The sequence below is a fragment of the Callospermophilus lateralis genome, chromosome 18, assembly GCF_048772815.1.
Source record: "Callospermophilus lateralis isolate mCalLat2 chromosome 18, mCalLat2.hap1, whole genome shotgun sequence".
Lineage (NCBI taxonomy): Eukaryota > Metazoa > Chordata > Mammalia > Rodentia > Sciuridae > Callospermophilus > Callospermophilus lateralis.
This window is the reverse complement of record NC_135322.1, coordinates 10,354,352-10,375,458: the sequence shown is the minus strand read 5'-3', so window position 1 is coordinate 10,375,458 and position 21,107 is coordinate 10,354,352. Positions and strand designations below refer to the sequence as shown.

Sequence of the window (21,107 nt, the reverse complement as noted above, 5' to 3'; positions counted from 1 at the left end):
TGATGGGCTCTTTCCTGCAAATTGCTGGTGGCTCACCTTGGAGGTACACAGAAAACCTTGTTTCCCCACTTTATAGGTAAGCACACCATCACATCTGGAGGCAGGTGTGTGGGGAAGAACACACTGTTCTTTCTCCCTTTGTGTCTGTTAGAAATTTTCCAATTTAAAAGTCCAGGGCAGAGATGAGATTATGAAAGTCATTTCAAATCCCATGGCAAACTGGAGGGCGGACACTGCGAGCTGCAGGGCTGGCCTGCCACTGAGCTGCTTCTCCTGTGGGCAGCCCTGTGGCTCCAGGGAGAAGGGCAGGGGGGACATTTTTATGTAAAGAAAACTTAAGATTTCTATTGGCGATGGAGGGGAAAGCCAATAGAAACAGGGGCACAGAGAATGATATGCATGTGTTCAGACTCCTGAAATGCTTGGGAGACTGGATCATGCCCTTTGTTTTCACTGACAGGACGCAAGGGCACGGTGAGAGAGGAAAAGGCAGAATATGAACCCAGGTCTGTCCAACTTCAGGCTCTGAGCCGCTGGGCCCACCTGTCTCTTCCTGCAAATACGGATGACCACCCACGAGCCACTGAGCTGCAGGCCCAGGGTGATAGCCCTCTGGGCTTAGCCCTAAAGCAGACACCTGAGCAAGAACTGCAGTTGGGGACTTAGCCCTGCCAGGGAGTGGGCACAACCTGGTGGGCTCAGGGGCCTCACCGGCTGCTCAATAACCCTCAGCACGGTCCGCTTGATGTCGGCGATGGCCTCGGTGTACACAGCGGCCAGCTCGTGGATCAGCTTGTGGTTCTGAGGCAGGAGGGCCAGGTAGAGGTACAGACATTGCTTCACTGTCTCCTCGGTCCAGGGCGCAGCCACCTCTGGCAGGACAGGGCCAGGTATCAGACTCTCCACCCAACCCCTGACCCCAGTGTTTTCCTTTCCAGGGAACAGGGCAATGGGAGAAAGGGGGCAGGCAGAAAAGGGAGCCAGCACTGGGAAGCAGATCCTCCAGGGAAGTGGGGCAGGACTCCTGCTTCCAGCCGCCTCTGACCATGAAGCCATGGCAACTAGAAGCATCTTTCTAAAATGCAATCTGACCCTATCCCCTTCCAGTCTTTCCAAGACTGCTCTGTGGCCTCAGGATAGCCCCTAGCTTCTTGCCTGGCATCATCTGCCCTGTGCAGAGAAGGGAGCAGCAGCCCCTGAGGCCAGCCTTCCAGGTCCTCGCCCTACCAGCTCCTCTTCTCATACCTCCTCGTCTTGGGGCTCACAGTGCTCTCCTAGGCAGGATTCCCTGCACCCAGGCTGAGCCTCGCCTCCTGTGCTTTCACCAGAACCCCTGACCTTCCCAGGCAAGGGTCCACTGACTTGGGGCCTAGGTTTCACTGTCTAATTCTGAGGACCTGGGGCTCTGCTAGGGACCTAGCTGGAAAGTCCTTCCTGGAGCCCACAGTGCCTAGCCCTCCTTGTCTTTAGGTCTCTCCGGCCCCTTCAGGACAGGACAGGCACCCTCTTCACCAGGGCTCCTGGTCCCCCCTGACTAGCTGTGCCAGCCCTGCCCGCTCCCATCGCTTGGTCTGAGTGTCCTCCCTAGCAGGCTGGGCAGGGCTCAGTACACATCTGGTGAACCTGCACCAAACCTGTGTCCTTGTCAGCTCCAAACAGCACAGAGGGTGGGTTGGGGTGGACCAAGAGCTGCAGGTAGTTGAGGGCAAACTTCTCCACATACTCCCGCAGCTGCTCCTTCTCGTACATGCGCTTGATGAACAGCAGGGCTTGGGAACGCACCTGAGGAGAGAGGGGCATGAGAAAGGTACAGTGGGCACCAGGAGGGGAGGGCCAGTTGCCCTTCTCAGCAGCACTAGGGTGAAAACAAGCCCAGCATGAGAAACGGCCAGCACAGCGAGGATGGGGCCAAGGCCCATTGCCAGTGGGAGGGAGGTGCCCCTCCCAGCTGCTGAACACCATGACCTCTCTTCCACCTCCATGTCAGTCTCCCAGGCCTCGCCTGGCTCACTACTCCACACAGCTTGAGCTTTCCTCGGTTCCTCAAAAGTGACGCTGCCTGCCAAGTCTCTGGCTTTGCGACTTGGCACATTAGGCTCCCCACTGCCTGGAATTCCAACATGGGCTTGGTCTATTTTACTCAGACACCATCTGCCAGGAGCCACGAGCACCACTTTGCCCCCAGTGACAGCACAGACCATGGAGAGTACACCGGGGTACACTGAGTGAGGGATACTCCCAGGCCACTAGGTGAGGGTTCTGGCAAAGGGCTGGCACAGGGACAAGTCAAGAGCCCTGATCAGGCCCTGTACATGCCCATCAGGCCCCATCCAGAGCACACCCCCGACTCACAGCCCAGGCCTCAGCACACTCCTCTCTCCCACGAGCCTTTCCACCTCTCCCACCACCCCTTCCCAGCGCTCTCACAGCCACACACTGCTCTGCTCCAGCACTGAGCATGCCATGTCCTCACTGTCTGCATCACACTGGCTCCTTGACTAGTCAGGTCCAGCTTTTAGGGGTTCAAGCCAGACGTGGTGGCCCACGCCTGTAATCCCAGTAACTCAGAAGGCTGAGGCAGGAGGATCGCAAGTTCAAAGATAGCAACTGAGCAAGGTCATAAGCAACTTAGTGAGACCCCATCTCAAAAAATCAAACAGTCTGAGGATATGGCGCAGTGGCTAAGAGCCCCTAGGTTCAATCCCTGGTGCCAAACCAAACCAAAAAACCAAAATGCGTTCAAGCTCACCAACGTGGGTGGAATGCAAGGGGGGGATACCACATGCTGCTGGCATCCCTTGTTTCTCAGTGACCTCGTGCCACTAGGCTGGCTGTTTGCTGGGGACAGGGGAAGGCCTCCACACACAACCAACTGAGCACAGCCCAGTGTGGTACAGGGTTCACCTTGTCCTTCTCGTGGGAACTGAGGTCCAGGAGGACATGCAGGTACTGAAACTGGCGGGATGGGCGCTTGAAGATCAGGTCTCGAAGGGTGGACATGCCCAGATAGGTGCGGCTCTGTGGCAGGAGGGAGGGGATCAGAACGCCATCTATGGCCGTGTGCCCTGGAATCTGTCCCTTACTTCCCCCTGATCAAGTCAAAAGACTAGGCCTCCCATGCCAGCCCCACCACCAGGTCTAGGTTCTGTGCCCTTCAGACCTGAGGCGGGCCCTGTCCCCAACCGGATTGCATGACCAGCAGGTCCCTGTGGCACCACAGCCGCCTGGCTCACCTCATCCTCACAGTACTTGCGAATCACCTCCAGGGCACTCTCGGTGATGAGTGGTGCCTCCAGCACCACCTTGGTGAAGATCCTGCCAAGGGAGGCACAGGGAACAGCTGCAGAGGAAAAGCCATCTGCTTCCCAGTGGCCCAAAGCTGGTTCCAGAGCTTTGACATGAATAGGCCACAGTTCAAAGCCACCAGCTGGCTGATCTGGGCAGAGACTTCTCTGAAAGTCAGTTTCTCCCTTTGGTCAATGGATTCTTAACTTCACTCACTTAATTCAACGATGAGAGGGAAGAACGGGGTGCAGGTGGAGAAGGCTTTGTTACTTTAGATGTGGGAGTCACACAAGACCACCTGAGATAACATTTGAGTCAATGCTGGTGGATGAGAAGGAGCAGCCACATGAAGAGCTGGGGGAGGGGAGTTCTAGGCAGAGTGGACAGAAGGAGCCAATGCCCTGAGCTCGGAGTGTCAAGGAACAGGCAGAAGACCAAAGTGGCTGAAATTTGGGGGGAGAGGGGCAGAGAAAGGCTAAAGAGCCTGGGTGACACCAAGACTCATAGGCCAGGAGACTTAGGAGGCTGTATTTTACCCCCAAGAGCAACGGAGAAACATGGAAGTTCTTCGAGGGGAAGTAACCAGACAGCATCAACACCACAAGATGCCACCAGAGCGGCCCAATGGAGGACAAACAGGTAAGCTGAGGCCAAGAACAGGGAGGACGCTAGATTAAAAAAACAAGAGGCCCAGAGGCAAGTGCAGAGGCCACTCCAAGCATGTGGCAGAACTGGGCAAAAGCCCAGGGAGCACAACCCAGGCTCCACACTCAAAGCTGAATCCTTGCACGCAGAGACAGGGAGGCAAAAAGGGAAACGCAGGTGTGTGGGGGGGGCACGCAACTGACATGGGTGATGGTGAAGAGGGAAAGGAAAGCAGGACACAGGAGGGAGTCAGGAGGGCACAGGGGTGTCTCCCTCACCCATCTTTCTGGTCTGGTTTCTCCTGCAGGCCAGAGAGCAGACGGATGAGGCAGTCCTCGTACTTGTCCAGGGTGCCTGAGGGACCCGCTGCCAGGTAAGCATTGTACTCCTGGTAGAGCCAGGCAAAGGCCAGGTCCAGCCGGGCCCGAACATCCTCCAGGATGAAGGACAGGACCTCAGCCTTCAGACCTGAGTCAAACTGTGTCACCAGGCTGGCTAGGATCTTGATGCGCACCTGGTAAAGCAGCAAGAAAGCGTGACGGGTGGGGCCGGGCCATCCAGCACCCCATGATCACACCCTGCAGCTCCTCCCACCTGGACTTGGAACCCCCAGTGCAGTCATGAGAACCCAGGGCCTTGAGAATGCTAGGCAAGCGATCTACCACTGAGCCACATCCCCAGCTGTGGTAATATTTTTTTAACAGCCTGTGTCCTTCCATATACTACTGCCTAATTAAAAACCAATTTCAAATAATGGGGGAATGGTTGATTAACAGGGTTACAGCAGTAGCAAGCAGCAGAATCAATTTGAAACAAGGTGTGCCTGACAGTGAAACCTGCTCCTAAGAATGCCGACAATCACAAAGGACCAGGACCACAGGCACAGCCCTCCTCCTGGCCTGGCCCCAGGACTGGTGAAGAATGTGTGCCTGCATTCTGGAAGGGGCAGAGCTGGCGTCTGCAGCCAGGAGGTAGGACCCTGCATAGGCTCTTTTCTGGGATATGAGGCAGACCCTTGGGGCAAGGACTGAAGGACAGCTGGGGGACAGGCATACCTGTGCTGCCCCGCTGCAGGCCACAGCCTTCTCAGCCCGCAGGATCCGCTTCACAGCACCCAGCTTCATGGCTTCAACCTGGGCATCTGTCAGGGGCTTCAGCACGTCACTCAAACGGAAGATCTTCTTGCGCCCACCGGCACCTGCCAGCCTGTGCAGGAGAACAGGGTCAGACACAGTGACCTGGAGCATCCTTTGTGTAGCCAGGGCCCATCTGCTAACTCTCCCCACCTCAGGCACAAGATAAGCCACACAGGTGCTACCTGTCCTCATGCTGCATCTAAATTCCCCATGACTCTGAGGCCCAGCAAGGCAAGGGGCAAGGGACAAGGGCAAGGGGCAGGGAGAGCTGCCACTGGGTTTTGCTTAGGGACGGTTCCTGTGAGTAGAGACCTGAGTGAAGGTGGCACCAGACACCAAGACCAGGGGCAGCTTTCCAGGTAGAGAAAGAATAAGTACAGAGCCTTCGGAGGGGACCTGCTGTGGGTGTGATGCAAGAAGGGAGCAGGGAAGGGACAGAGAGCCTAGAGGGGGCGGGAGGTCCCCTCAGTAGTACACAAGCCCAGGTAGCTGGGGTTTGTGGTCCACATGTGAGGGAGACGAAAATAGAATGAGAGTGACAACTAGGAGCCCTCACCACATGCTAGGATCAAGCGATGCTTTCAACCACGACGGCCTTCATCCTACGTTTTCTACCTCATTAGCCTGACCATCATTACCAGCTGACACCATTCTCCCTGATGGTTATGAGATACTATTCTCCCATTTTTACAGACAACACAAAGGCTTAGTGGTTATAGCACTGATTGGAATCAGAGGCTCCCACCCTGCCCAGCTCCTAGACAAGGACTCACCGGGGCTGTGTAACAGGGATGATAGGCTCTGGCCTCCTCTTGGCCTGGGGCACCTCCTCTTCCAATGGGGACATGGAGCTCAGAGAGCCCACCACAGAGATGGCTTGGCCCTGGGCTGACAGACGCCTCTTGATCAGGACACTCTCCGGCTTCACCACCTTCTCTTCCTTGGGTTCCTCCTTACACTGTTTGGTCTGCTCCACACCTGAGGGGACACCCAGGATGTCAGGCCCACTTGCACAACCGGACCCCTCAGGATGCTCCGCTCCAGCTGCACCTTGTGCCCAAGATGCCCCAAGGAAACCTGCAACCTCTTTATTCTCATTTTGCAAAATAACCCGAGGCTTAACCTAGAGGTGCCATTTGTTGCTGGGGGGGTGGGGTGGGGGATGTCAAATGATACAGCCACTTCAGAAGCACGATGAGCGTTTCTTTCTTTCTTTTTTTTTTTTTTTAATATTTTTTTACTTGTTGATGGACCTTTATTTATTTGCTTATTTATATGTGGTGCTGGGAATAGAACCCAGTGCCTCACACGTACGAGGCAAATGCTCTACCTCTGAGCTACAACTCCAGCCCAATGAGCAGTTCTTACTAGCACTGATGACACCCTAACCTGCGACCCCAAAACTCCACTCCCTGGTATATGCTCAAGACAGACAAAGGCATGTGTGTGTGTGCATCAAACAAAATATCACACAAACATTCAGAGCAACTTTATTCATGATGAGTAAAATCTGGAAACAAGCTACAGGTCCAGGATCAGGAGTTCTGAAAACCCCATGGCAGTGTGTTCACATGAGAAAATACTACTGAACAATAAAATAAACTACTAGTTCACACAATAACAAAAACTTATCAGCAAGCAAAAGCCAGGCCTCTGCGATTCCATTTGTATGAAATTTAAGAAGAGGCAAAACTACTCTAGGGGGCAGACACTAGAAGAGTGGGTGCTCTGGAGGTGAGCTGCTTTGAGTGGATTGTATCCAAGAACTTTCTAGAGTAATGGAGATGGCTACCTTGATCTAGATGGTGGTACACTGGTGTTTTCACTATGAAAATTCACTAAGGTGTACACTTCAGAGTTGTGCATTTTTCTGTACAACTTATTTTTCAAAAGCACTATTGAAGTAGGTAAAGCTCTGAGGCTCCCTGAGGCTAAAGAACCCAACAAAAGTCACAGAGTTAATAAGTGAAGGATCTAATCTGGTTCAATTTGGATCCCAGATCCAGGTCTGCTGGATTTCAAAGCCCAGATCCCGAGAATACCGAGTACTCACTCTATTTAAGGCGTCTGTGATTATTCACACATTAAATGGCACACGATCTTCCTCTGCACCACCATGAGGAGTGGCTAGTGCCAATCTCGGGCCTGGGCCAGCTCCATGAGACACTCACCTGGACCCAGTCCTGCAGCCGTCATCTGTGTGGCCATGAGCCGAGCCAAGTGCTTGATCTGGGCTTCAGTTCCTGCTGACTCCACAGGAGTGTAGATGGCTTGGAAGGAGGCAGGCATGGTCTCAGGCAAGTACACCATGCTGATGAGGACCTGCAGGGGGCCCAGGAGGGATTCCTTCCTTAAGCACTAACTCAACAGGTACTGGTCCTGTGCCCAGGCAGTGAGCAAATATAGTGCCCAAGATGGACCTATGCTTGCTCTAGGGGACTGCAGCCCCCAAGGGATCAGAAAGCCAGCCCCAGCCACATGGACAACAATTCAATTATCCACCCCTGGCTCTCCAGCTGGCAGACCCTCCCCTTGATGGAGAGAGGACAGTGACCAGGGTGAGGGGGTTGGTACAGGGACTCAGAGCACTTAAAGAGGGCCTGCTGAGTGGTGGTGACAAGTGACTTCCTAAAGGAGTAGGGATGAGGTCTACCAAGGGCGGGAGGGCCTGCTGGACAACCCCTCTGGTGCCATCCGAGGAGGTGGCGAGTGCGGTGTGGGGACAGGGAATGGACGGGAAGATCCCCCCTCCTTGCCCTGGGGAAGACAGGCTGCCATCCTTACCAGATTGGCCACATTGTCGGGCGTCAGCAGAGGCTGCAGGAACTCAGCTGTGATATCTGTGTCTGACTGGCCTGAGATCTGGGCGGAGGCCTTTGAAGTCCCTGATGGACCAGGCTCCAAGTCCTTGTCTTCATCATCTTCCCCCAGGTTGGGCTCTGAGATAGGGGAGAACGAGCTATGGGCTCTGTAAAAAGCAGTGGCCCTCTTCTGGCATGGGATCCAGGTGGCCCTGCCTCCACTGGCCTTAGCATCAGCACCACACAGTGGATGAGGACCAAGGCTGCAGCCCCACCTCCAACATATGAGCCTGGCAACAACCTGCCTCTTTCTGGGCCTCAGTTCTCATCTGGGAAATGGGAATAAGTCAAACCCCCTACCTAATCACATCAAGTTCTATGAAGACAATATTATTCAGTATTAGTTTTGCAAGGCTACGGATGGAACCCAGGGCCTTGTGTATACTAGGTACGCACCCTACCACTGATCTACATGCTAGCCCAGAAGACAAGAATAATAAAAGGTCAATCAACTAATCATTTCACAGAGATTTACTATATACAAGTCTCCATTTTTTTATTTTTATTAACGTTGTTGATGGACCTTATTTTTTTTATTTATTTATATGTGGTGCTGAGAATCAAACACAGTGCTTCACACACACAAGGCAAGAGCTCTACCACTGAGCCACAACCCAGCCCCCAAACCTCTATCTTTGAAACAGTATTCAACTTTTCTAGGAATGAGGAAAATACAGAAAACAAAAACCCTCAAAACCCAACAAGATGGCATTTTTTGCTTATATGATTAACAAAAAAAAATCAAATGGTTAGTAGTAACAGATGTCAGAGGCAATGAAAATGTAAACACATGGCCTGGAAAAGCATTGGACAGGTCTGAGGCTGTAGCTCAGTGGTAAAGTGCTTGCCTCATGAGGCACTGGGTTCAATCCTCAGCACCACATAAAAATAAAGATAAGGTGTGCTCATCTACAACTAAATAAACATTTTTTAAAAAAAAGCATTTGATAGTAGATCAAAATTTTATATGTGCATGCCTTGTTGATACAGCAATTTCATTTGTAGGTAAGTACCCCAAAAACTCACACTAAGGTCAACTGCACAGGGAATTCCCTGCAGCACTGATGGTACAGACAACAGCAGACTGGCTGGACACAGGACAACAGTCCTAGCCCAAGGGAAAGAAACCAATACTTTGAACCATAGAGAAAAAGTTCTATGTCATAAAGATGTTCCTTGCCAGGTGTGATAGCGCACACCTGTAATCCCAGAGGACTGAGACAGGAGGATCGCGAGTTCAAAGCCAGCCTCAGCAATGGCAAGGCGCTAAGCAACTCAGTGAGACCCTGTCTTTAAATAATATACAAAAGAGAGCTGGGGATGTGGCTCAGTGGTTGAGTGTCCCTGAGTTCATTTGCGGGTACCTAAAAAAATAAAAAAAGATGGTCCTTGAATTTATATCTATAAAGGTGTATGGCAAGAATGTGATAAAATGTTACATGGCTATATTAACAGTTTGTAAGGATCACAAAGAGTTGGCCCTGTACTCTGCAAGGGCATATATAATTCAGCCCACTGCTTAAGACAACCTAGAAAAAAATGAGCAAAAACTATGGGCACTTTGCAGAAATGAAAATGGCCACCAAACATAAACAGATACACAGTCTGGCTTCAACACAGGCCAGAGTGCAGACCCACACCAAGGACACCATTTGTGCCCAGCGAGTTTACAGTCTGCCCAAGGCTGGTGGATTCACTGAAGGGTGCCATACACTGCTGCGGTGCTTTGGAAACCAGCCTGGCAACAGCTATGGAGACTAAATCTGCCGGGCACGGTGGCGCATGTCTATAATCCTAGCGGCTCAGGAAGCTGAGGCAGGAGGATTGAGAGTTCAAAGTCAGCCACAGCACCGGTGAGACACTAAGCAACTCAGTGAGACTCTGTCTCTAAATAAGATATAAAATAGGGATGGGGAGGTGGCTCAGTGGTCGAGTGCCCTTGAATTCAATCCCTGGTACCCCTAGCTGCCAAAAAAAAAAGCAAGAGTGTAAATCTACCCAGTAGCAATGAGCACATTCAGTGCTTGGACTTTTATTTCTGAAACTATTCCCTCCTTAAAAGAAACCATGCCAGGACAGGGGCTGGTTCAATAGTACAGTGCATGCCTAGCACGTGTGCTGGGTTAGATCCTCATCACCCCGTAAAAATAAGTAAAATAAAGGTGTAGAAATACAAAACATTATTTAAAAAAAGACAGAAAGAAAGAAACCGTGCCAGGAGCGGTGGCACACACCATATATCCCAGTGGCTCAAGAGGCTCAGACAGGAGGATCGAGAGTTAAAGGCCTCAACAATTTAGTGAGGCCCTAAGCAACTCAGAGAGACCCTGTCTCTAAATAAAATACAAAATAGGGTAGGGATGTGGCTCAGTGGTCGAGTGCCAGAGATCAATCCCTGGCATGCCCCCCCCAAACAAACAAACAAACAAACAAATAAATAAAAACAGACTCAAAGGAATGACTGTTTCCAGGGAAAATACAAGATACCTCTGGAACGTCTTGTAATGCTAGAACGTAAGAAATGCTCAGAGTTACTGGACCCGTTAAAAGAAGATAGAAGCCAGGTGCCTAAGTATGAGGAAATTTGAGCAAGAAAATAAATAACAATGGCAACAGATTATAACGTAGAAAAAAAGAACCCATGAGTCCTTACTGATAATAAACTGCGGAGATGAAAATAAAATTCTTCCCTAGAGGAGAATGCCAACTAACAAATGTGGAAAGAAGATCTTTTTATAAACTGTACAGCTATCATAGATTCAGACAAATATCAATGGACATTATAACTACAAGGTGAAAGTTAGAAGAAAAAGTATTCACAGGTTCAAGGATCTCCCCCAGCTCAGTATTTACAAAGAGAAAAATGGTACTTTTTTTGGTCTTTTATTTATGGTACTGGGGATTAAACGTAGGTTTCACATATGCTAAGCAAACACTCTACCACTGAGTTACATCTCCAGCCCTTTTTATTTTGAGACAGGGTCTTGCTAAATTCAGGCTGGCCTTGAACTTGCCATCTTCTCACCTCCGCCTCCTAAGTCATTGGGATTACAGGGGTGTGCCCCCCCATCCCAGATGAAGCTAAAAAAGAGTCCGTGACACTAGAAACCTGGCACATACCACCTTAACCAAATGAAGAAAATTAACATTATGAGTAATGGGACAACTTGCTACCACACACCTCCAAGTCCCATGAACAGAGGCCAGGGCATGGTTTCCCCAGCATCACTGCTGAGGGTGCATAACCTGATCCAATCATGAGGCAAAAGCACACAAACTCAACGACAGGACATTCTATCAAACTACCATCCTGGACTCTTCCTAATGTCGATGTCAGAAAGTCCAAGGAGGGCTAAAGAATGGATGCGGGAGATTAAAAGGGACCTGCCACCTGAGGTAATGCATGTTCAACATCCCGTGAGGCATACACAGGAATGTTCCATACTGTTTCTGTAACTTGTCTTTAAACTCAAAATTATTTCAAAACTAGAAGTTTAATAAAATAGAAAAATAAACTTGATGAGTCAAAATAACTTTAACACCCCACACACCATTCCCAGAAATTCCACCACGGGACCTGCCCTGCACAGAAAATGGCTGTACAGACACTGCTTATGCTTAACTATGGAAAAACCTAGCTAGATTCACAACTCACTCCTTTTACCAAAATTCCTTATTTTTTAACATAAAAAAAGAATCTTTGGTATATGTTCTAGAAACAAACATGGGTCATATTTTTTTAAAAAATTGGTGTTAAGGAAGGCTATTAATATAACCATTAAAAATTACTTCCAAAAGAAGGCTGGGGATGAAGCTTGGTGGCACAGTGATTGCTTGTTTACATGAGACCCTGGGTTCAATTCCCAGTACCCTCCATTACTTCAAAAAGAGCCAAGTACAGTAGGCGCATGACTGTGATCCTGAGGATTCAGGAGAGGGAGAAGATGGAGACTATTTTCATTTTATTGCTTTCACTTATTATATATCATTACATTATATAACTCATGATATTAATGCAAATTAAACAGTTTAATGTAAATAACTGAACCTTTTAAACAGGGTATGACCCATGGCCCCCTCCTGCCAGGCCCCAGCCTCAGCTCACCCAACTTCATCTTCTTGAGTGTGGAATCTGAGTCATCTCGGGGCCGCTTTCGGGCATCCTTGCTGCTGGGCATATTGCGGGCAATCTCGGCCTGAGGTGTGCCCAGGTCCACCAACAGGGTGGTGATTTGGGCCTGGAACTCCAAGGAGGCTGGGTGCTTGAGCACACTCAATAGGTGCAACTTGAGGTTCTTGCGTACACTGCTCACCTGCGATTTGGCCAGCGTTGGCGGGAGGTTGGCTGTAAGAAGAGAGTATGGTGCTGTGGACAGATCTCCAGGAGTCCTGCTAGTCTAAATTCCCAGCCCCAATCTAGGCCAGTGGTCTTGCAGGCAACTCCGAGGAAAGCTCTGTGCTCTGAGATCTAGTGTGTGGCTCTCCCCCTAATAGGCTGATGCATAAAACCCTTAAGTGTACTAGTCCCCTTCACAGAGAAAAACACAACCTCCACTTTATTAAACATAAAATCTCAGGTGCCTCTATCTCTGGTCTAGATTCTAAACCCTTCCCCTGTGTAGGGCTATAATTGGACCCTCACTTCCACAAACTCCCCTTCCAATGTCTGCTGGTCACCTTGATGAACCAGTCTCCTCTGCTTGAGCGCAAAAGAGGATGCCTGTAATTTTTCCTGCCCAGTGTCCACTGTCCCTTCCTCAGCCAACAACACTCCCATTCCTCTTTGAGAGGACCACCTTGTCTCCATCCTCCATCTAAGTGCAAGTGAGACGGGGGGCCACTGAGAACACAACATTCCCCTGGCCACTGTGATTGGTTCAGGGATAGGCTTATAATTTCTGCTCAGCCAATCAGAAACAATGAGCATCAGTCCTTGGACTTTTGCTGGAATGATGGGGAAGCAGGCACTCTCTTTCCCTGGCGGTTGCTAAGTGGTTGGAATGGAAGCCTGGAGCTATGGGACACCTTCTTCGCTACCCCAAGGAAAGACCCAGAAAAGGAAATCAACATTGAGAAGATAGAGCCAAAAGATGGACAGAGACTGATCCGTGATTCTGCATATATTCGTGATTCAACTCCAGACTTTCAAGTTTTTATCTGTGTAGAAAAGCAGAGAAAATATTCTCTATTTCTAGATACTCATCAACAAACATTTTGCTGATTTTAGAATATATAGCCTCCCTTTTTGGAGGCCAGAGGGAAAGGCTAGAACAGAAAGTATTTCATAGACTTTATGACATTTCACTCACATGCATTTTGATATTAAAGCAAGTTTGGGTTTCTTTTTTTTAATTTGCAGTGTTGGAGATCGAGCTAGGCAAGTACCCACGAGTAAGTGACATCCCTAGTCCTTAAAGTCATTTTGGAACTAGGTTTCTGCCACATGCTAAAAATTACTAATACAGAGAACCCTTCCCTCGTGTCCACAGTGTCTAGAATAACAACAGCACTCAGGGGCACTACCTAGCTCACATCTCTTTATGCAAGGGAAGTATGGCCAGTGGAGAGGTGAGGGAGGGGCTCGACTTACCATGCAGGGTTTCATAGGCCTGGATCACCTCAGACATGAACATGGGTCTCTGACGGGCGATATTGGCGAGGGAGCCCAGTGCTGTGGTCAGGTTGATGGAGGAGATGGCAGGGTGCACCATGAACTTGAGCAGCTGCTCCAAGGCTGCCTTGCCCTCTTCCCATAGCACATCTGAGAGAAAGGAGAAAAACCTGTTAGCAGGGTTCTTTCTCCCAGTCCTTTGGAGAGAGAACCTTTGGGGCTTAAAAGAAGGCTGAGTCCTGATACTCAGGTGTATAGATGTCAGGAAAAAGAAAATTTAGTGCCAGAGGTGCTCCACCACTGAGCTCATCCCCAGCCCTCCTTTTATTTTATTTTATTAAATTTTGAGATAGGACCTTGCTCACTTGTTCAGACTGGCCTCAAACTTATAATCCTTCTTCCTTAGCCTCCTCAGCAGCTGAGATTATAGGTGTGTACTACCATGGCTGGCCTATGAGACTATTAATAAGTATAAAAATTAAGTTTTGAGAATGTTAAAGCATAGATTTACAATAACAGAATACTAGAAATATTTTTAAATATCCATCTATTGAAAACTGACTACAAGAATTATATTGTTGCTAGGCATAGTGGCACATGACTAGAATCCTAGTGGCTCAGGAGGCTGAGGCAGGAAGATCACCAAGTTCAAAGCCAGCCTCAGCAGTTTAATGAGGCCCTAAGCAACTCAAAATAAACAGAAAAAAGGGCTGGAGATGTGGCTCAGAGGTTAAGTACCCTTGAGCCACATCTCAATCCCTGGTACCCCCCTACCAAAAAGAACTATATTGCTGAATTTTGAATACATACATATATACACACATAGACAAAGAGCTTACACGTCTCTTGTAGCACCACTATCCTTAATCCAGTCCCTAACAGTTAATGCTTAAAAAGTTTGGTAGGTAAACATACTGAATTCCATATTATTTGAAATAGTGAATAAAACACGATGTAAATGTTGATTGATAGAGAACTGCTTATCATAACATGAGGCAACCACATCATGGAATATTGTGGAGCATGTGAACATGGTTTTGGTAGGAAAGGATGTCATTCATATTGTTTAAAGAAGTTGTTAAATGATACATAAGAATAGTTAATACTTACAGAATGCTCTGATGCCAGTCATATTATCTTACCAAATCCCATACCTCTACCCTAAAGTAGATGCCATAATAATGGTCCCCAGTTTAGCAAAAAGGAAACAGGCTCAGAGAAAGAAAGAGTAAGTCACTTGCCCAATGGAAGAGCTGAGAGTCAAACACAAGCCACGACACCCTAATGTCTTTCAGCTGAAAATATAAAGCATGGTCTTGATTTTGCAAACCAAAAAGCAAACACAGCATCCCTGGAAGTATTCTGGAAGAAAATCATGCTCTTTCCAGTGTTCACTTCCCTTCCCCACTGGGGAAGGGAGGCTATCCCCCACATCCCCAACCCATATCACTTGCCAGTTACAGCATACGTATGTACTACTTTAATAATTCAATTAAGAAAAGCATGAAATAACTGACATTTATTAGTTTGCACTCTCACAGAACCTCACTACAAGCCTGTTTAAGAAAGGAAAGTGTAGTTCAGAGAGGAGTAACTGGCTCAGCATATGAGGAAGTGGTAAGCAGGATTGAAGCCTAGCCTCAGGGCTCTTAACCGCTGAATTACCTGTATTATGTTGTCTTCAGAAACTAAAACAAAAGCAGGGGCTGGGGTTGCAACTCAGTGCCAAAGTGATTGCCTTGCACATGTGAGGCAATAGGTTCAATCCTCAGCACCATATAAAAATGAATGAATAAAACAAAGGCATTGTGTCCATGTTAAAAATAAACAAACAAACATTATTAAAAGAAAGTCTGGGGGTTGGGGGGAAGGGTACCAGTGTGGATAATGGCAGCAGAGGATGGGCACCACTCACTGTACTGGATGTAGGGGTGGTCTCGAGGGATGCGGTCCAGGCTGATGTCATGCTCCTGGCGTCGGGGAACCTCTGAGTCAGCCACGCGGGGTGACAGGGTGACAATGAGGCCCTCTACAAATTTGATGGCGTGGGTTCGTATTCCATCATTGTCAGAGTCTAACAGTAAGATGATGTCCCCAGCCATGGCAGACACCATGTCCCAACAGGCTTCCTGGAGATCACTGATGACCCGTGACTTCACCATCCACTGCCAGAGGCCAGGGAGGAATAGAAGAAAAAGAGAGGGACAACACATCAATCACCAGCACCTTGCACTATTCCTAGAGACCTGTGGGTGACGAGAATATTCATCTGGTTAACAGTTACTGAGTCCCAACGGTCCCCAGTTCAGTGTCAGGTGATGTTGAGGACAGGACCCTGTCTGGCTCTGCCCTGGTATGATTCGAAGTAATAACCCTTTGTCTTCGGATTCTAAGGAAGACAAGGGAGTAACAATGCTGACCTCAGGGTGGTGGTGATTAAATGGCCTCATTAATTTCACTGACACCGATGAACAGTTCCCTAGTGTGTCCTCTTCATATCCCAGCCTAAAATCGATATTCACATAATTTTTCCATCAGGGCCTGGTTCCCTCACTAGGCTGAGTTCTGTGAAGGCAGAACCTGGAGTATCTTGGTCACTGCTGTGGCCCTACAGGGATGGGCAGAAAGGAGGTGTCTGGGAAATGTTTGGTAAATGAATAAATGAACAGATGGGTGGAAATAAGGATGGGTTAGCAGCAAATTCATGACCCAGAAGACAACACAGATCCCCTTGTTATCTAGTCCCGTAGACCAAAAGCACATCTTGACCATCAAGAATCTGGTCTGAACCTGATTTGAACTCCAATAGATTAGTCTGTAAATCAGACCATCAGATAGGATGCCCCTGGATGGGGAGGGAGCGCTTACCTGCAGGGCTACTTTGTAGAGCTGGGTCATAGTGAGGATGGCCTTCTTCACCACATTCACATTCTCGTCCCTCAAGAGCATGTTGAGGTTTGCAATCAATTTCAGCAGTAACTCAATGTCTCGTTTGCTGGAGATGGAGGAAAAGGGGCAAGGTCAAGGTGGTATTAGGGCAGGTTGTGGGAACTCAGGGCCCAAATCCTAGGGAACAGGAATGGAGGTAGCAAGGTCAAGGACTACACCTGCTTTGTTTGCCAGCAAATCTGGAACCACAGAACAATGCTTGACACCTCTGGTCTGAGCTGCCCCTGAACCCTCCATCTTGGTTGATCCTGCAATCCCCTCTCCTTAACCCTCTTAAGGCCCTGCTTTTCACATGAAGAGTTATAGAGAAAGACAACTGTGTGAATTTGGGCACGTGACTTTACCTTATTTATAGTAGTAACAGTACTTATTGTATAGGTTGTGAAAATTGCAACACTAAAGTGCTTAGAACCAACCCCTGGAAAGCATTAGATAAATACCATCCATCAGTGTTACTTAAATCACTTTGTTTTATACATTCATTAGTCTTGTTTATTTAAGTGGGCACTCTATCCTATGTGCCGAGTACCAGTGGGGTCACTTTTGTTTACACAGAGAATAAAAAGTCTCAAATAACCAGTCGAAAAACAAAAGAATTTAAGGTGGCCAACTCATAATGCTCAGCACATGAGATTCTTGCAGTATATATTTACAATGTGAAATTAAACATTAATCAAATCAGTTAAAAAAAAAAAAAAGAAACGACTTTCAGCTCCACAAAGGCAGGAACAGCACGTGGCTGTGCTCACTGCTGTGTCCAAACTCATTTCACCTCTCCAAACCTCAGTTTTCTCTTCAATTAAATGGTCAAGTAACTAAACCACAGAGTCAATATTAAGGATCAAATATCGGAGTAGGTCTAGCATTTAAACAGTGCCTGGCAAACAGAAAGCACTTATATGGGCTATTTCACTTTCTTCTGGTCACAAAGCATCGAGTTAACATCTAATGATTCCATAAGTAAATGACCCAACTTAAACAAGTCACTTTACCAGAGCCTCAGTTTCCCTTTCCATAATAAGAGGGGAACCGAGAGTACTCTGTGAAGGTCACAGATGAAAATTAGGGAAGGACCCTATGCTGTACAGGCAAAAGCATCCTGCGATTACTGTTAAGATAAAATTCATTTACTTGTTCCACAAATACACAGTCAGTCTCTGCTAGCTCCAACTTGTTTCAGGCAGGCCCTGGAGATATAGTGGCCAATAAGAAATGTCAAGCCCTATTCTTGCAAGGCTCATGTTTCTGTGGGCAAGAAAATTACTAAGGTAATTTCAACAAGTAAAAACACTACAAAGTGTAGCACAGGAGGAGTGCAGAGGAAAGGGGGCAGTCAGGGCTTTCTGAGAGAGACCCAGGAAAGAGCATACCATGTGGCTACCTGGGGCCCAGGGTCCCCAGCAGGCACAGCAAGTGGACAGCCTGTGATACTCCCCAGTGCTTTCTGAGGAGCAGAGAGGGAGATGGAGGACAGGGAGGGAGACGGGGCCAGGTGAAGAGTTGGGCTTCAACCTAAGTGAGACGGTGGGCCAACAGGTCTCTGAAAGTGGGTTTGAAAGCTGGGGAGTGGTGACATCCGATTCACATTTTAGCAGGATCACTCTAGCCCTCAAGTGCAAAAGTGCAAGCAGGGAAGGAGTGTGGTGCTTCCCCTGGGGGGATGAAATGCTGTGGAACTAAATTGTAAATGTACTAAATGCCACTGAAGAGCTCACTTTAAGACAGTTATGGCCAGGTGCAATGCTGTGTACCTGTAGTCCCCACTCCTGCAGAGACTGAGGCGGACTGCTAGAGCCCAAGAGTTCAGAGCCTATGGATAACACAGTGAGACCCTGTCTCTTAAGAAGAAAAAAATAACAATAATAAAATAGCTAAATTTTTGTTATGTGAATTTCATTTCATTAAAAAAAAAAAAAAAGAGTCAAGTCAGTAAACAGGAGACAAAAAGGCGGCCAGTGAAGTCATCGGGCAACAGGGAATGGTGGCGTGGCCCAAGGTAGGGCAGAGGAAGTGGCCAAAAATGACAAACTGCTGCATGGAGCCCAAGAGCAGGGTGACAGCCCCCACTCACAATGAGAATGTGAAGTGCAGGGGAAGCTGAAGAATCACATGTGGCCCCTGAGTTCCCATCTTACTAGGTATTTTGAGGGGAATAAGTGTAAATAGGAGGGAGAATGAGTCCAGGAAATGGAGAGTGGGACCCCAGGGCAGGCTCCAGTCCAGACCAAGAGCTGAAGAGACTAATGCCACCAGGGGTGGCCCCGGCACTGCCCCATACCATGCCTCCTCGATGAAGCCAATGACAAATTTTCGCACTTCAATCGACTTGTCTGCTTGGAAAGCGATGATCTCCTGCAATGTCAGAGAGGACGGGAAGGCGGGTCAGGCGCCAGCAGGACCCCTCCCCTCACCGCCTCGCCCAGGAAGTTGTCCAGTAGTTCACTCTCACATCCAGGAAGTTGTCCAGTAGTGTGGGGTCTTTGTTGATGATCAGCTCCTGGACCTGGAAGGAGATTGGGGTGGTGAGGAGCATCACACATACAAAACCAGGGTCCAATTGTTGCAGTCAGAAGTAGAGGGAAAACAGCATGGGGTTAGGCAGCAGAGAAACTCAGTTCAGTTCCTGCTCTGCCACTCACCACCTGATCTCGGGCAACTGGCTACCCCTTCCCGAGTTTCAGTCAGCTACTCTCTAAAATGAGACCTGAACCTTCGGCTCACAGGTTTGCTGGGAGGCTTCAGTGAGATCCTGCAAGGTACAGGTCCTGGCAGGTATGTGGCAAGGATATGACGCATAAGGGGCTGAAGGAAGGTGGGCAATGCCCAGGCCTGACCTTCCTGAGGTTAACTGCCTATTAATTCTCCCTGTCTCACACTGTCACCATTCAGCAAGCATCCTATGACGTGAAAACCCATTTCCCGAGACCCTCGTACCTGCCAGGCTCTTTAGAGAAGCCCCTCCCACAGATTTCCTCCTGCAAACCCCGAGCAGGCACAGGGCCTCACTCCATGGTTCAGGAACTGTGGGTAAGTGGCCCCCACGTTCACACCGCTGTCAGCAGCTCTACCTCAGAGGTGGCACTGGATCTCTAGATGCCACTGCCTCAGGTTCTGCTCCATGCACAGCCGCTCAGCTCGTGCCCTCCTCTGCCTTTCGCTCGCCTCTGTGCCCTCAGCATGAGACCCTCTCCTCTCATTTGGTGTCCTCTCACCACCCCATCCTCCAGGGCTTGGCTCAGATGTCCCCTCTTCCAGAAAGCTCTTCCCGAACCCCTCCACCCCAGCCCTGGCTATCGCTAGGCCAGGAGATCCCTGGGCTTCTCCAGACCAGACCTGCCTCTGGGTCACCACTGTCTGGTGACAGGCATGTCTTTCCCTCTAGACTGGACCCTGGTAGAAAGGGAAGACAAAGATGAAGGGCAGAAGACCTGGGCCCAGAACCTGGGACTGTACCAGCTCAGCTAGAGTGCCCCACTGACCACATGGACTCTCAGTTCTGCTGCTGTGTGTTCAGTGACACCACCACCCCCATGGAGCCTCAGAGAGAACTGAATGAGAGCATGCGGCCCGGCTGAGCTCCTGGCAGGCATCTACCAGGCGAGCGAATGTGGGCACCAGTGTTCTCTCTTCACAGGCTCCCAGGTCCCCACACTTGTCCTTCCCGGCCAGGACCCTGCCCCCACCTGCTTGAGCACTGTGATCTTTGAGTCGTTGGTGATCAGCGCTGCCTGGTTCAGGAGATCCACCACCTGAAAGGAGGGGAGATGGGTGATGAAGCTGGCTCTGCCAGCCCCTTGTACTCCCAGGGTTGTCACCTGGGGTGTCATGCAGAGGCCAGAACTGTGCCTGCCCGCCCGCTCCCAGCCCCTTGCTGTGCTCACCCTCTCTGAGGTAGTCATGCCATCAATGGCTGGCCCCTCCTCTTGTGTGAAAAACTGTGATGCCACGCTCCGGCGGGTGACACTGTCCCCACTGCCACTTGCCATGGCTGCTGTCAGGTACTGCCTGCAAAAGAAGAGGTTGGCTCAAGCTGTAGGCCCTTGTAGAAGGGCTGGGACAGATACTCATCCCGACGAAAAGGGCTCAACCCTCCTTTCCACTCAGCCAGCCTTCTCCTCTCCCCCAGGGCTGGTCTCTCTGGCTTATGTATGTGTGTCAGGGGGACAGCGAGGTCTCCCAGGTCAGAGAACTCTAAGCCTCATCTCTCATACTTTACCCACAGCAGGCTGACCACAAACAAATGCTAAACAATGACCACATGAACACCCAACAGCCGCCTCACTGACCTCTGCCTCCTGTCTCTACATCTGGGCTGTACTGTGGCCCGGACAACAGAGTAAACTTTCCAAGACAGCTCTGAGGAACCAAGACCTGCCCACAGCAGGGACTCGTTACATCAGAGGAGACTGCTAAATCCATCATGCTTCGGGCAGTCTCTGGAGTTCTACAGGGCTGTTTTGAAAAATGAGGGAATGTCTATGGCATCTTTCTTTCGTTGTTGGTGGACCTTTTAAAAACTCATTTATTTTTACGTGGTGCTCAGAATCAAATCAGTTGCTCACACATTCAAGGCAAGCGCTCTACCGCTGAGCCACAATCCAGCCCAGACTGTAGCATCTT

General features: G+C 49.3%; 1 protein-coding gene across 2 annotated transcripts in view; it reads right to left on the bottom strand.

The window, feature by feature from the left end:
* Positions 1-21,107, bottom strand: part of Sympk (symplekin scaffold protein) — a 32,865-nt gene that overhangs the window by 8,197 nt on the left and 3,561 nt on the right. For both annotated transcript variants that reach the window (XM_076838234.1, XM_076838233.1), the window contains 17 exons: positions 20,369-20,492; positions 20,171-20,236; positions 18,937-18,990; positions 18,766-18,839; positions 16,407-16,533; positions 15,454-15,703; positions 13,518-13,688; positions 12,033-12,272; positions 7,851-8,005; positions 7,238-7,388; positions 5,840-6,044; positions 4,986-5,136; positions 4,209-4,444; positions 3,234-3,315; positions 2,905-3,018; positions 1,635-1,782; positions 712-872 (listed from right to left, as the gene is read on the bottom strand). In XM_076838234.1, coding sequence (XP_076694349.1) covers positions 712-872; positions 1,635-1,782; positions 2,905-3,018; positions 3,234-3,315; positions 4,209-4,444; positions 4,986-5,136; positions 5,840-6,044; positions 7,238-7,388; positions 7,851-8,005; positions 12,033-12,272; positions 13,518-13,688; positions 15,454-15,703; positions 16,407-16,533; positions 18,766-18,839; positions 18,937-18,990; positions 20,171-20,236; positions 20,369-20,473 — 2,490 coding nt within the window. In that variant the 5' untranslated portion in view covers positions 20,474-20,492. The remainder of the gene's footprint in view (positions 1-711; positions 873-1,634; positions 1,783-2,904; positions 3,019-3,233; positions 3,316-4,208; positions 4,445-4,985; positions 5,137-5,839; positions 6,045-7,237; positions 7,389-7,850; positions 8,006-12,032; positions 12,273-13,517; positions 13,689-15,453; positions 15,704-16,406; positions 16,534-18,765; positions 18,840-18,936; positions 18,991-20,170; positions 20,237-20,368; positions 20,493-21,107) is intronic.